The sequence below is a fragment of the Notamacropus eugenii genome, chromosome 1 (assembly GCF_028372415.1).
Source record: "Notamacropus eugenii isolate mMacEug1 chromosome 1, mMacEug1.pri_v2, whole genome shotgun sequence".
Lineage (NCBI taxonomy): Eukaryota > Metazoa > Chordata > Mammalia > Diprotodontia > Macropodidae > Notamacropus > Notamacropus eugenii.
Genome location: NC_092872.1, coordinates 726,870,626 through 726,887,131, shown reverse-complemented (window position 1 = coordinate 726,887,131; position 16,506 = coordinate 726,870,626). Strand labels below are relative to the sequence as shown.

Below are 16,506 nucleotides of genomic sequence, written 5' to 3'. Positions count from 1 at the left end.
CATGTATGTGTAGACACTTACTCAGGGTTTGTAATGGCTCAAATCCCTCAAACAGGAGAAGCAGTTAAACATGTTAGAAGCCATTTATTAAGTTGCTTTGCTCAACATGGGGCACCACAGTCTATAAAAACTGATAATGGCCCAGCTTACACATCTAGTGCTTTACACAATTTTTGCACTGAATTTGCCATTCACCATACTACAGGAATCCCATACAATCCCCAAGGACAGGCAATTGTAGAACGTACCAACAGAACTATCAAAATGTTCTTACAACAACAAAAAGGGGGAGATGTGAGTAATGTAAACAGGTTAAATACAGCAATATATACCATGAATTATTTAAAATTTGATTCAACCAATGTCTCCCCCCACCCCAATGAAATATCAGATTGGTGGTATGGTCAGAAAACAAATGAAGCTTTCAAAACATTTCTCCTTATCACAAGACAGGATCACATGGAAAGATAAAGAAGGAAAATGACAAGGGCCTGATAAGGTTGTAACCAGGGGCCAGGGTTTCTTTCTGTTTACACAGATAATGGAGAGCAATGGATTCCTGAAAGGGCTATGAGCATTGTCGTTGACAGAAAAACAGAGACAAACAAGAAGGAGACCATCAAGGAGGAGAACACGGATAAATGCACATAAAAAGGAGATGAAGCAGATCATCGCCCTGATAACCACTCTTACCTGGCAGATAACAATGGACATCATCTTCCTTTTAATAATGAAACCTTGTCAGCCAGGGTTTGTTTGGGGGCACAATATGCGTTCATGTGGGGACAAAGGGAGAATGTTACTATTGTAAAACAAAGTGTTAATGGTACTTTACAAGGGGTTAAAGAGGACATTTATAACATCACGTTTCAGTTGTAAGATCTCCGAGTGTCTAAGGCTTCTGGTGTAGTGTTCATTACAAGCCGACCACGGATAGCCTTAGTTCCAGTAAAAACAAAAGGATGGTATCAATCTCACACAGATCATGTATTTTATGAATTAGAAGAGCAGATAAATGCTATATCCACCCAGAGAGTAAAAAGATGCATAAGCTGTGTAATCTTAAGAATTAGCCTACTTATCACGTTGATTACTTCCTCTATATCAATTGCTATATCCATATCTAATGCTCAAAATGAAACCGTTCAAGCGAATTTCTTGAATGAATTAGCAAAAAATGTGTCCATGGGATTTCAGGAACAAAGACAAATCAATCAGGAATTTTATACTATGATAAAAGAATTCCGAGATGCAATTGTGGCAGTTGGAGATGAACTGGATATTGTAGAATTTAGACAAAGATTGGTGTGTAATTATCGTTATTCTCATGGTTGTATTACCAATGCATTGTATAATGAGAGTCATCATGATTGGGAACAAATCTGCAATCATTTAAATGGAGTAATTGATAATCCTAATGTTACCCTAGATATTAATGGCTTGTATAATATTGCAAGACACATTCATGATGCCACGGAACAGGATCTTACCCCAGAAAAAGCTGCTCAAAATATTATTGATTTTTTAAAACGCTTATCAATTCCAAGTATCTTTCAAGACATTGTTAGGGTGCTTATAACCGCAGCTATAGAGCTTATTTTAATACTTTTACTTTTGCCATTCATCTTTCGGTTATTTTTCCGTGTTCTTAATGAGGTCTTGGATGTTCTACGATTATGATCTTGGAAGCTGAACTATGAAAACAAGAAGGGGGAATTGTAGGGAGCCAATGAGGCCCACAACAGTTCCATGAGTTCATGATGGCCTGATAAGCCCATTCTATTGTGCTAATGGAGCAAAGGTTGTTGGTTCAGCCCTCTGGGATATCATATAATAGCCCCAAGGCTTTTGGGTCTTAGGTAAACATCTTAGTATTTGACAAACATCCTGAGGCAGTCATTGGGACATGCGTTTGTTAATGAAAGAGGACTGGTGAAAGTAATCACAGCACGAGCTTTCCACAAGTATGGAACTTACAGCTGCACAGCATATAAGGCTCGTACTTGCTAATAACGAACGGAGCTTGTAACATGTGTCTCCCGTCTCATCACTGCGTGCCTGAGATCGAGACATCCCGCGGGTTGGGGTCTCTCCACTGAGCTGGCTGTAATGTTGGGTAAAATCAAAAGCGGAGCAAAGGTGTGCATTTTGAGACCAGGTCCTTCAGCCTTCAAAACCAGGGCTATTCTTACTGTACCATGTTGCCATATAACCTGGAAAATTTCAGTCAGCTTTTGTATGAGCAATGGTCCCTCTACCTTGTAAATCTCAGCTGGAATAGAATCAGCACCAGGTGCTTTGCCACATGAAAGGAGCCTAATGGCCCTCAAAACCTCTTCTTCAGTTGGAAGTTCAGCTAAGGAGGGATTGACTTCAACCTGAGGTAAATGGTCAATGGCCTCAGCATTGATTGATGATGGTCTGTTGAGAACACTATGGAAGTGTTCAGCCCATCTCTCTAGGATCATGTCCTTATCACTAATCAGTATGGCTCCATCAGCACTGAGTAGTTGTGATGCACCATAGGTTTTTGGTCCATAAATAGCTTTCAGGGAATCATAAAAGCACTTTGGATTGTTATTATCAGCATAAAACTGAATTTCATCTGCCTTCTTACTGAGCCAGGAATCCTGCATCTCTCTAAGCTTTGCTTTTACTTTGCTTTTGATGGAATTAAATGCTGCCTTCTTAGAGGTGGTTGAACTATCCTCCTGGTAAATCCGGTGGAGTTCTTGTTTTTTCATTTAGGAGCTTCTGAATATGGCAAGAGGAGGTTATCCCCCAGAAGTTCAAGGATGCTTCCATTACCCATCTCTATAAAGGTAAAGGGAATAGATGGTCCTGTGACAATCACAGAGGGATCTCTTTCTTAGTCATTGCTGGCAAAATTCTTGCTAGAGTCCTCCTTAAAAGACTGATCCTTCACCTGGAAGATGGGCATATACCTGAGAGCCAGTATGGCTTCAGAAAGGGCCAAGGGACAATCGATATGGTGTTTGCTGCCCAACAACTCCAGGAGAAGTGCCAGGAGCAGAACAGAGGCCTGTACACAATGTTTGTAGATCTGACCAAGGCCTTTGATACTGTTAGTCATGAGGGCTTAAGAAAAATTATGTCAAAATTTGGTTGCCCGGAGAAATTCATCAATATTGTACATCAATTTCATGATGGCATGTTTGCCCAGGTTCTGGATAATGGACAAAGCTCTCGTGCCTTCCCAGTCACCAATGGAGTAAAACAGGTCTCTGTGCTTGATCCCATGCTTTTCAGCATGATGTTTTCAGCCATGCTGACAAATGTTTTCAATGAGGATGACCACGACATCAAAGTCAGCTACTATACTGATGGTAAGTTATTCAATCTGAAAAGGTTACAAGCCAAGACCAAAGTAGAGGTAGTGCTGGTGCATGATTTTCTGTTTACAGACGATTGTGCACTCAATGCAGCCTTTGAAGCTGAGACGCTATGTATGGATCAATTCTCTGCTGCCTGTGCTAATTTTGGCCTAATAATTAACACCAAAAAACACAGGTGCTCCTTCAGCCACCACCACACCATCCATATGTGGAACCATTGGTTACAACAAATGGGGATGTTCTGAATGCTGTAGATAAGTTCACTTACCTTGGTGGTGCGTTTTCCAGGGATGTACACATTGACAATGAGGTTGCTACATACATTACTAGAGCTAGCTCAGTATTTGGGAGGCTCCTAAGAAAGGTTTGGGAGAGAAGAGGTATTAGACTGACTACCAAATTGAAGGTCTACAGAGCCATTGTGCTGACCTCATTGTTATATGCTTGTGAAACATGGACAGCCTACCAGCACCATGCCAGAAAACTTAAGTGCTTCCATATGAACTGTCTTAGGAAGATTCTGAGGATCACCTGGCAGGATAAGGTACTAGACACTTAAGTCCTTGCTTGATTTGAACTGCCAAATATTCAAACTATGCTACAGAAAGTGCAACTCCGATGGGCTGGCCATGTTGTTTAAATGCAAAATATACACCTGCCAAAAAGACTATTTTATGAAGAATTTGCATGGCGCAGGCGATCACATGGTGGTCAGAAGCAGCAATACAAGGACACTCTCAAGGTCTCTCCCAAGAACTTTGGATTTGACTGTGCAACATGGGAGACACTGGCACATGACCCCTCAGCATGGCGTGCCCACAGAAGAAAAAGTGCTGTGCTCTTTGAGCAAAGCAGAATTGAGACAGCACAGAGTAAATGCAGGATGTGCAAATTTGGGATATCCACTCCAAATATTCACATGGACTATTTGTGCCCAACCTGTGGTAGAGCATTTCAAGCTTGCATTAGTCTGATCAGTCACAGTCAGACACACCGAAATTACACTTTACAATGGTAATGTCATTTTGATCCTAATCCAAGACAAAGGATAACACCCAACCAACCATGTTGCCATTCCTTTTCTGTATAATGAGGCCACAACTGAGTTTTTAAATAAAAACATTCACAAGAGCACTCTTTGGGGCAGTAGAGAAGTGGAAAAAAATTGGATTCTCACCAGTAAAGAACAACAGAAAAAAATGGCATATAAATCGCACTGCCATTTATATAGGTACAAAGAACAAATATGAGGGTTCTGAGAAGCTTTAGAAGATATGCATTAACAGAGAAAGTATAAAATATGCAGAGGCAATAAAACATGCAAAATCTTAAAAATGTAATTATCTAATAAATAATGAAAAAGATGTTGAACTACAAGTAACTGAAAAAAAAACGTTCAAATATTCCTATCAGATTTATGGATAGGTGAACAATTTATAAAAAAACAAGAGATATGTAGCAAAGTCAGGATAATTTCAATTACATTAAATTAACAAGGTTTTGCAAATATAAAACAAAGATAGCCAAGATTGGAAGGAAAGTAGAAAACTGGGAGAAAATTTTTATAGACAGGTTATTAGATAAAGGTGTCCTATCTAAAATATATAAAGGACTTTGTCAAATGTATAAGAACACGAATCATTCCCCCAACTGATAAATGGTCAAAGTATATGAACAAGTAGTTTTCCAAAGAAGTCAAAACAATTTATAATCATATAAAGATGCTCTAAATCACTGAATAGAGAAATGTCAATTAAAACAACCTAGAGATATCATTTTATACCTCCCAGATTGGCTAAAACAATAGAAAGGGTAAGTGACAAGTGGTAGAGGTGATATGGAAAAACTGGGACATGATTTCATTGTTGGTTCAATAGGGAAATAATCCAAACATTATGGTGAGCAATCTAGACTTATGCCCAAAGACTATTACTAAACAAACTATCTGTACACTTTCACCCAGCAACACCATTAAATGGTCTATCACCAAATGGTAAGGATAAAGGGTAAGAACCTATATGCTGTAAAAAATGTTTACAACAGAAACACATAAATACGTTAGCTCCGAACCCACAGCCCATGAAATATCTGTAGTAAAGAGCTGCCAATAAATTCGGGAGCAGAAGAAGCCACATAATAGCGGAGCGGATAAGATTTCTGTTCCAGAGGGACCTGCAAACCTCTCGCAAAAGGTCCGTCGCGCTGCGGACGGAGCCCAGCCCAGCCCTGCCGCGGCCACGGCACCGAGAGAGATCCGAGCGGACTTCAGGAACGGGATCTCCAGCGGCCGAGCGGGTCCCTCCACCCACAGGTGACAAGGGTCGGTGAAAGGGTCTCTTCGGCAGGTCGAGAGGGGAGTGGGGAGCCCCCATGACTCAGGGCCCCTCGGGAGGCACCAGCAGAGGTGGGAGCAGACCAGGGCTCCCCAAGCAGGCAGGAGCCTGGATCCATTGTTGAAGGTCTCTGCATAAACCCCCTGAGGGAACTGAGCCTGTGAAGCGGCCCTGACCCCACCTGAGCACCTGAACTTAATCTCACACTGAATAGCAGCCCTGCCCCTGCCCAAAGCCCTGAGGCTGGGAAGCAGCATTTGAATCTCAGACCCCAAGCACTGGCTGGAAGGATCCGGAGGCAAGGTGGGTGTGAGGAGAATATTCAGGGCTCAAGTCACTGGCTGGGAAAATGCCCAGAAAAGGGAAAAAAACCAAGACTATTGAGGGTTACTTTCTTGGTGAGCAGGTTTCTCCTCCCCTCCTTTCTGATAAGGAAGAGTGGTGTTCACCATCAGGGGAAGCCACGAAAGTCAGTGCTTCTACATCCCAGCCCACTCAATGGGATCAGTTCTGGGAAAAGGTCATAAAGAGCTCAAAAAATTTTCAAAATTATGTTAGAGAGGTGGAGGAAAAATTGGGAAGAGCAATAAAAGACTTGCAAGCAAAGTATGAACAACAAATCAGGATACCCAAACAAATGCTGAAGAAAATAACACCCTCAAAAATAGGCTAACTCAATTGGCAAAGGAGGTTCAAGAAGCCAAGGAGGAGAAGAATGCTTTCAAAAGCAGAATTAGCCAAATGGAAAAGGAGGTTCAAAAGCTCACTGAAGAAAATAGTTCTTTCAAAATTAGAATGGAACAGATGGAGGCTAATGACTTTATGAGAAACCAAGAAATCACAAAACAAAACCAAAAGAATGAAAAAATGGAAGATAATGTGAAATATCTCATTGGAAAAACAACTGACCTGGAAAATAGATCCAGGAGAGACAATGTAAAAATTCTGGGACTACCTGAAAGCCATGATCAAAAAAGAGCCTAGACATCATCTTTCATAAAATTATCAAGGAAAACTGCCCTGAGATTCTAGAACCAGAGGGCAAAATGAATATTGAAAGAATCCACCGATCACCACCTGAAAAAGATCCAAAAAGAGAAACTCCTAGGAATATTGTGGCCAAATTCCAGAATTCCCAGGTCAAGGAGAAAATATTGCAAGCAGCTAGAAAGAAACAATTCAAGTACTGTGGAAATACAATCAGGATAACACAAGATCTAGCAGCTTCTACATTAAGGGATTGAAGGGCATGGAATAGGATATTCCAGAAGTCAAAGGAACTAGGACTAAAACCAAAAATCACCTACCCGGCAAAACTGAGTATAATACTTCAGGGGAAAAATTGGTCTTTCAATGAAATAGAGGACTTTCAAGCATTCTTGATGAAAAGACCAGAGCTAAAAAGAAAATTTGACTTTCAAACACAAGAATGAAGAGAAGCATGAAAAGGTAAACAGCAAAGAGAAGTTATAAGGGACTTATAAAAGTTGAACTATTTACATCCCTGCATGGAAAGACAATATTAGTAACTCTTGAAACTATTCAGTATCTGGGTACTTGGTGGGATTACACACACACACATGCACGCACACACTCATAGAGACAGAGTGCACAGAGTGAATTGAATAGGATGGGATCATATCTTAAAAAAAAAATGAAATCAAGCAGTGAGAGGGAAATATATGGGAGGAGAAAAGGAGAAATGGAATGGGGCAAATTATCTCTCATAAAAGAGGCAAGCAAAAGACATTTTTAGTTTGGGGAAAAAGAGGGGAGGTGAGAGAAAAACATGAAGTTTACTCTCATCACATTCCACTAAAGGAAGAAATAAAATGCACACTCATTTTGGTATGAAAACCTATCTTACAATACAGGAAGGTGGGGGACAAGGGGATAAACAGGGTGGGGGGGACGATGGAAGGGAGGGCATGGGGAGGAGGGTACAATTTGAGGTCGACACTCACAGGGAGGGACAGGATCAAAAGAGAGAATAGAAATAACTGGAAGCAGGATAGGATGGAGGGAAATATAGTTAGTCTTTTACAACACGACTATTATGGAAGTCATTTGCAAAACTACACAGATTTGGCCTATATTGAATTGCTTGCCTTCCAAAGGGAGGGGGTGGGGAGGGAGGGAGGGAGGAAAAGAAGTTGGAACTCAAAGTTTTAGGAATAACTGTCAAGTACTGTTCTTGCCGCTAGGAAATAAGAAATACAGGTAAAGGCGTATAGAAAGTTATTTGGCCCAACAGGACAGAGGAGAGGATGGAGACAAGGGCAGAGAGGAATGATGGAGGAGAGAGCGGAATGGTGATGGGGGCAATTGGAATGCTCGGTGTTTTGGGGTGGGGGGAGGGACAAAGGGGGAGAAAATTTAGAGCCCAAAAATTCTGTGAAAATGAACGTTAAAAGTGAAATAAATAAATAAATTTTAAAAAAAATAAAAATAAAGAAGGGTAGAATAAGAAAAAAAAATGTTTACAACAACTCTCTTTCTGGTGGTAAAGAAGTAGAAATTGCAGGAATGCCCATCAATTAGAGAATGGCTGAACAAGTTGTGGTACACGATTGTGATGGAAATGCTACTGTGCTACAAGAAATGATGAGCTATATGTTTTCAGAAAAACAGAAAGACTTCCATGAAATAATAAAGAGCAAAAAATAAGCAGAACCAAAAGAACACTGTGTACAGTAAGAGCAGTAAGTATAAAGGACATATGAACAAAGATGATGTCTGTACCTGGAGAAAGAATTGATAAAATGAAGTATGCATAGATTAATTTTACATATATACATATGTAATACATACACACATGGGTGTGTCTAATGGTAACCATCTTTAAGGTGGAAAGGGGATAGGGAGAAAAAAAGAACTCTACATGGTAACTTTTTCGCATATTTGAAAAGAATAACAAGTTGTGCATAGTAGATTTGCAGTTTCATGTACAATCATCTTTTCTGTCACAATGAGCAATGGAAATGCTTGTTTTATTCCATAACTTAAAAATAAAATATAAAAACATTACCACTTCTGAGAGCAGAGAAGATGGAGATCACTAGGGGAGAATGTTTTACTAAGTGGCAGAGAAAGTCACTATCATTGTTTTTTTGTGCAAATACTTCCTTGGTATATCGGGAGGATTAAATTTGGAAGGTGAAAGAAACATGTCTTTTTCCAGAAATGAGTCAGGTGAAATAGCATAAAACCTGCTTTCACAGTATCCCATAAGATTTGATAGGTTGTCTCGTTATTGTCATTCTCTTGAATGAAGTTGTTCATTGTTTCTATGACTTCTTGTTTAACCCACTCCTTCTTTAGGATTAGGTTATTTAGTTTCCAATTAATTTTTGGTTTATCTTTCCATGGCTTTTTATTACATATAATTTTTATTGCATTATGATCTAAGAAGGATGCACTGATTATTTCTGCCTTTCTGCACTGTACTGTGAAGTTGTTATGCCCTAGAACAGGGTAAATTTTTGTATATGTACCATGTACCACCAAGAAAAAGGTATATTCCTTTCTATTCCCATTCTATTCCCATTTTCTCCAGAGTTCTATCATATCTACCTTATCCAGAGTTTTATTTACCTCCTTAACTTCTTACTTATTTTGAGGTTAGATTTATCAAGTTCAGAGAGGGGGAGATTGAGGTCCCCTACTAGTATAGTTTTGCTGTCTATTTCTTTCTTCAACTCCCCCACAATTCTCTAAGAATCTGGATGCTATACCACTTGGAGCATTCATGTTTAATAATGATATTGCTTCACTGTTTATTGTACCTTTTAGCAGGATATAATTTCCTTCCTTATCTCTTTTGATTAGATCAATTTCTGCTTTTGCTTTGTATGAGATTAGGATTGCTACCCCTGCTTTTCTTACATCTTCTGAGGCACAATATATTCTGCTCCAACCTTTTACCTTTACCTTGTGTGTATCCCCCCATTTCAAATGTGTTTCTTGTAAACAACATATTGTTGGATTATGGCTTTTAATCCATTCTGCTATACGTCTCCATTTTATGAGAGTTCATTCCATTCACAATCACAGTTATGATTATAATCTGTGACTTCCCTTCCATCCTCTTTCCCACCATTTTTGCTTTTAATTCTCCTGTCTCCTCTTAGGGGAAGTCTTATATCATTGAACGCCCACATGCATAAAACAGAAAAAGAGGAGATCAATGACTTGGGCATGCAGCTGAAAAAACTAGAAAAAGAACAAATTGAAAATCCCCAAGTAAATACCAAATCAGAAATACTGAAAACCAAAGGAGAGATTAATAAAATTGAAATTAAGAAAACTATTGAATTAATAAATAAAACCAGTAGTTGGTTGATAAAACTTTGGTCAATCTGATTAAAAAAAGAAAGAAGAAAACCAAATTATTAAAATCAAAAATGAAAGAGATGAACTCACCTCCAATGAGGAGGAAATTAAAACAATAGTTAAAAATTATTTTGCCCAACTTTATGTCCATAAATCCGACAATCTAAATGAGATGGATGAGTATTTTAAAAAATACAAACTGCCCAGATTAACTGAAGAGGAAGTTGAATACTTAACCCCATCTCAGAAAAAGAAATTGAACAAGCCATCAATGAACTCCCTAGGAAAAAATCTCCAGTCGGATGGATTTACAAGTGAATTCTATCAAACATTTAAAGAACAGTTAATTCCAATACTATATAGACTATTTTTGAATACTGGGGAAGGAGTCCTCCCAAATTCTTTTTTGATAAAAATATGGTTTTGATATCTAAACCAGGAAGAGACAAAACAGAGAAAGAAAATTATAGACCAATTTCTCTAATGAATATAGAAGCAAAAATTTTAAATAAGATTTTGGCAAAATGAATCAGCAACTTATCACAAGAGTAATACATTATGATAATGTAGGATTCATACCAGGAATGCAGGGCTGGTTCAGTATTAGGAAAACTATTAGCATTATCAACTGTATCAACAACAAAACTAACAGAAATCACATGATTATCTCAATAGACACAGAAAAAGCTTTTGACAAAATACAACATGCATTCCTATTAAAAACACTGGAGACCATAGGAATAAAGGGAACTTTCCACAAAATAATAAACAGTATCTACCTAAAACCTTCTGTAAGCATTATATGCAATGGTGATAAGCTAGATGCACTTCCAATAAGATCTGGGGTGAAACAAGGATGTCCATTATCACCACTATTATTCAATATGGTACTAGAAACGTTGGCTATAGCAATCAGACAAGATAAAGAAATTGAAGGAATTTTAATGGGCAAAGAAGAAAATAAGTTATCACACTTTGCAGATGATATGATGATATACTTAGAAAATCCCAGAGAGTCAAGTAAAAAACTACTTGAAACAATAAACAACTTTGGCAAAGTTGCAGGTTACAAAATAAACCCACACAAATCTTCTGCATTTCTATGTATTAGTAACAAAGCCCAAAAGCAAGAGATAGAAAAAGAAATCCCATTTAAAGCTAGGGTAGACACTATAAAATATTTGGGAGTTTACCTGCCAAAACAAACCCAGGGACTATATGAACACAACTACAAGACACTTTTCAGACAAATAAAGTCAGATCTAAGTAAGTGGAAAAACATCAGTTGCTCGTGAGTAGGCCGAGCCAATATAACAAAAATGACAATTCTACCTAAATTAATTTACTTATTTAGTGCCACACCAATTAAACTATCAGATAATTATCTTCTAGAATTGGAAAAAAGAGTATCAAAATTCATTTGGATGAACAAAAGGTCCAGAATATCAAGGGGACTAAAGAAAACAAATGCTAGGGAAGGTGGCCCAGCTCTACCAGATCTCAAATTCTATTATAAAGCAGCAATTATCAAAACCACTTGGTAATGACTAAGAAACAGAAGGGTAGACAAGTGGAATATGCTAGATACTCAAGATACAGTAGACAATGAGTACAGCAATCTACTACTTGATAAACCTCGTTTGTGAAAGCTCCTACTCCATTGGAGGGACCCAGAGCAAGAAATTACCTTGTGATTTGAAGCAGCCAGAATTTCTTTTTTTTACATTTAGCTTCAAAAGTTTAGGACAGTTATTTATAATTAGAAATGAGCAGAAAACATACAAGTGATTTATTCAATGTAATCTGTTGCTGACAAGTTTCTTTAAAAAAAAAACAACAAACCTATCTCATGGGAGTCAAAGGAGTCATACAGTCTTTTTGTTTTAACTATGGCAGCTAGAAGAATCAGATTATCCACAAAGTATATACAGAGGCCTATGAAATTTGGCTTCATCAAAACAGGTGGTCATAGTGGTTGCGGAAGTTGGGGGAAGGGAGCACATATATAGCAATAAAAAGAAGTGGGTAAAAACCAAGATATTTTTGGGTTCAAAAACTCATTTGCTGTAACCTTAAATAGAATCCATGTTTATTAAAGGTGACTTTCAGCAGACTAAACTCTTTGTTTAGTATACGTTGGGGGTCAGCAGGACCCTGATTTATTTAAAACAATTCAAGGAATGGCACATTGATGTTTTACCCCACAGGAGACCAGAGGCCAGTGCATGGAGCAGGCATACTGGAAGTGGACACCAGCAGCTCTCTTAAGAAAAAGGCCACAGTATTTAGAGGGGCAGGGAAGAAAACCACAGAATTATGCTAACACAGAAAACATTTTCTTGCTTGAGAAGTTTAGTTCCAAAGGGCAGTGAAATAGCCTATGAAGGTGGCTTACTAATACAACATCTGTTCCTTTAGGATGCTTTAAAAGAGACCATCCTAGGGAAAACTTTCCAGGTGATTTGCGTAGCTTCTGCAGAATTACTTTGACTATTCCTATCAAAAGAGGATTCTACACCACTGAAATCTCTCATAATGAAAATAAAGCCGAATGATTAAAATGTAGTATAACAGATTTAGAATTATCTGGGATCTCAGAAGTCAACTGTAAACAATTAACTACTGAAGTCAGAGAGGGAAAACAATTTCCCCAAGCTCACATAAGAATAAGTGTCACAGCGTTTTCTGAAACTTAGATCCTTTGAACACAAAACAGGCAATTTCTACCATTCTACACTGCTTCAAGAGCAGATAACTAGATTGTAAGGAGGATTTTGTTTGTGTACATACTTGACTGTATGTGTGACTATGTTACTCTATAGGAAGGCAGTAAGACAGCTCAGTGCATAGACTGTTGTGCCTGAAGTCAGGAAGACTCATCTAACTGGGTTCAAATCTGGCCTCAGACACTTAAAACCTATGTGTCCTTAGGCAACTTATATCACCCTGTTTGTCTCAGTTTCCTCATCTGTAAAATGAGCTGAAGAAGGAAATAGTGAAACTCTCCATTATCTCTACCAAGAAAATCCCACTGTGTTCAAGAAGAGTCAAACAGGACTGAAAATGACTGAATAACAAATTTCTGTGTAGACATGTAGCTTTCTAAATCTGTACAGACATACACAAGTATGTCTGGGTTTATAGATTTCATGTTTGATTCCAGGGCTTCATCTACCAAGTGGAGAAAGCTAACAATAGTTTAGAGTACAAGTTCATTTGCCAAACAAGGGAAGACTATAACAAAATACCAAAAAAATAAAAAATAAAAAATCATTTAAGTGTGGAAGTGGGAAAAAGAAACTTAAGAGAGCTTAGGAAATGTCTGATGAACCCCAGTGGAGAGGAGAGGGATGAAAACATATATGATGATGTATGGTGATGATATCTGAGTCTATATTTAAACCCTATTACCATTATGTAAGGGCAGTGTCAGTTTGGAGAAGGCTACAACCTGTGGTGTGAGGGCTCATGAGCCCTTTTCAGGGCTGTTTGCACTTTTGCTGTCTACCTGGTCCACCTAACTCTCCCCTGTAGCCACAAGGTCTACACCCCAGTAAAACTTTGAGCAGACTGGCTAAAGCAGGTTAAGAATAGCCAAGGGGTCTAAAACCTGCTGGTGATTGAGAGAAGTGGGGGGTGGACCTCTAAAGATGCGGAGACTTCCCTGGTGGAATGCGTGGATGGGAACAGTTTCTTCCAAAGGTCAGAAGGCAGGTGAAGCAGGCGCTGTGGAGTGCTTAGAGCCTGGTTAGACAGTGAAGACAGCAAGGCAATCCATGGCAACTTGAGTCATCATCAGTCCTTTGGAGTCTTGTCTTGCCACTGGATTGTGATGACAACATATGCACAAATCTAAAGATATGACCCAGACCACTTTATCATTTTAATCTCATTATCATTTATCATTTTGATCTCAAAGTCCTGTGGCACAAGGCAAATGTTGAAACAGCAAATGCAGATACACCAAGAGCTACAGTCACAACCCTGCAAACAGCCAGCCCATACCACAGGGTCATCTTCTTACTGGAAGCACCAGTAGGGTTTGCCAGCCCCAAGGGAGTCTCAGTAGCCTTTTAGGGATCACAAGGCTCACTTCCTGGTGACAAGCATTCAAATTCGACTATAGACTAGAGCACAACTATGGTGGTCTGCCCACATTGTTCCAATGCCAAAACTATGCTTTCCAAAAGCACTACTTATGGATAACTCACATAGGGAAGCCCTAACATGGTGGTCAGAAGAAGTGATACAAGGACACTGTCAGGATCTCTCTAAAGAACTTTGGAATTCACTGGGTCTCCTGGGAGACACCTGCCCAAGACCACCAACATGGCCTGCCTTCATCAAGGAAAGCACTGTGCTCTATGAGAAAACCAGAATGGAAGTAGCTCAAAAGAAAGACATGTGCTAACTGAGAGAATCCATTCCAAATGTTCACATGGACGATTTGTGCCACACTTGTGGGCGAGCATTCCCAGCTCACACTCATGTGATCAGCCAGTCAGACACACTGCACCTGGACTCTAACACAGCCATGTCATTTTGGTCCCCATGGAGAATGATGGGCAACAGCCAACTGCTACTATATTGGAAGAATGTGCCAGAACCAAATTCACTAGCCTAGGCTTTACAGAATGGACCCTCTTTTGCACACTTGGTAAATGGCCCCTTCTGCAGTCCTGCAGCACCTCACCCCATTCAACAAGACCTTTCAGGGACACATGACAGTGGCTAAGCAATGAAGCACATTAGACACTCCTCTCACAACAGCTGGATCCTGTCTGTCTCCTTTTCCTGAATCCACCTCCTGCTGACAACTTCTGGGGCTCTCCTTCCTAGGTCCAAGTTCATCATTCTTCAAGGAGAAAACAAAACCTAAGGGAGATTTCAGTTGTAGAGCTTCCTCCCACATGTCCCTCCCTATCACCAGCATCCCATCCACCCTGAAACATGGTCTTCACTCTTCTCATCTTGCCTCAAGTCAGGCTTTGAAAAGCTTTTTGGAACATTGATCTCCACAATCATTTCTCAGGCTTATTGTCTCTCCACGAATCTTTCTTCACACTGATGTCTTCTTTTATTCGTCCTTAATTAGTTGTAATTTTAAAAAAGGACAAAGAAAATACAAGGCCCTCCTGCACGTGGGGAGAGGACAAACGGGGGTCTCAGGGGTCATTTAGCTCTCAATCTGATTCCCTCGTGGCCACAATTTCTAGGGTTACAGCACACGACGCAGAACCGTACCCCGGGGTCTCTCTGCTCTCACTGGGTGTCAGGAGAGCAGCGGGAGGCACTCACCTGTCCAGGCCTGGCTGTCAGCACAGGGGCCATCCCTCTTCCTGCAGGCTCCCCCCCACTGGGCACAGGACACGCGGGGCAGGGCTGGGGAGGGAAGGAGAACAGTGAGAAGCACGGGCCACGCTGGGGGTCTGCCCGGCTCGGGGACCAGGAATCGCCACTTCTACCCTTGGGTGGGGGGGTATCAGAGAGGGAGGGGGTGCAGGGGGGCGGGGCAATGTCGCTTTAGAACCAAACCTGGAGGGCTTGGGACCCTCTCAGCAGGGGGCCACACGGACCCCCGGGGACATCCGGGAAGGCTTCCCGCAGGAGGGTGCACCGGAGGATGCCGGGGGGAGATGAGGTCACAGGGAGGGCCGGAATGAGGAACACACGGGCCCACGTGGGGAGCACTTGCCCTCGGACCCGGGCACCGCGGGAGGACCGCGGCCGGAAGGGGCAGGACCGCACCCGGTCATGGGACGCGGGCGTCACCGAGGGAGGATTAGAACCCGCCCCCCACTAGGGCCGCCCCCGAGGCCCTCCAAGCCCTCCGGGGCTTCCTACCTCTCAGGAGGACGCCCCTCCCCTTCTCGTGACGTCCCACCCTGTCCCCGGGGCCCCGACCCCGCCGCACCCCCGCAGCCGGCCTCCGCCTGGGTCTGGGCCCGCTCTCCGCTGCCCCTCAGCCCCGCACACCTCAGCTCAAGTCCGAGAAGGGGAAGGAAGAACCGGGAGGAAACTAGGGGGAAGTGACGTCAAAGGCGGAAGTCCCCTCCTCCGTCCTTGGGCGCGGAACATGGCCCTGAGGTGCTGCGCATGCCTGGAGCCCGGCCCTTCCTCCTGCCTGAAAGGCGGCCCCGCCCCTCCCGGCCCCGCCCCCTCCCCTTTCCTAGTCCAGGCCAGAGGAAATATACAGTCGGCATTTACCTGGAGCTCCCCGCGTCCCGGGCCCTGTTAAGTCCTTTGCGAGGACTTTCTCTTCGGGACCTCACCACAACCCTGGGCTGCTGATGCTTTCATACACGCCTCTTATATGTGTGGAAACTGGGGTGAAGGGACTGGCCCAGGGCCACACAGCCAGCTTCTTGGGAGCTTCTTTTATGAGATAAATTTCCCCATTTCTACTTTTTATTCACAAGAACAGAGGTCAAGCACTTCACTGGAAACGATGGGAAACAAACGTCAAGGTGGCCCCCCAGTTGTTT

The 16,506-nt window shown here is 41.4% G+C and overlaps 1 protein-coding gene across 1 annotated transcript in view; it reads right to left on the bottom strand.

The window, feature by feature from the left end:
• The window catches only part of LOC140522204 (uncharacterized), a 28,749-nt gene extending 12,575 nt beyond the window's left edge, over window positions 1-16,174 (bottom strand). Inside the window, 2 exon segments of the mRNA XM_072637374.1 lie at window positions 15,320-15,403; window positions 15,998-16,174. Of these exon segments, the coding sequence (XP_072493475.1) occupies window positions 15,320-15,352 (33 nt within the window). The 5' untranslated portion in view covers window positions 15,353-15,403; window positions 15,998-16,174.
• Window positions 16,175-16,506: the final 332 nt, after the last annotated feature.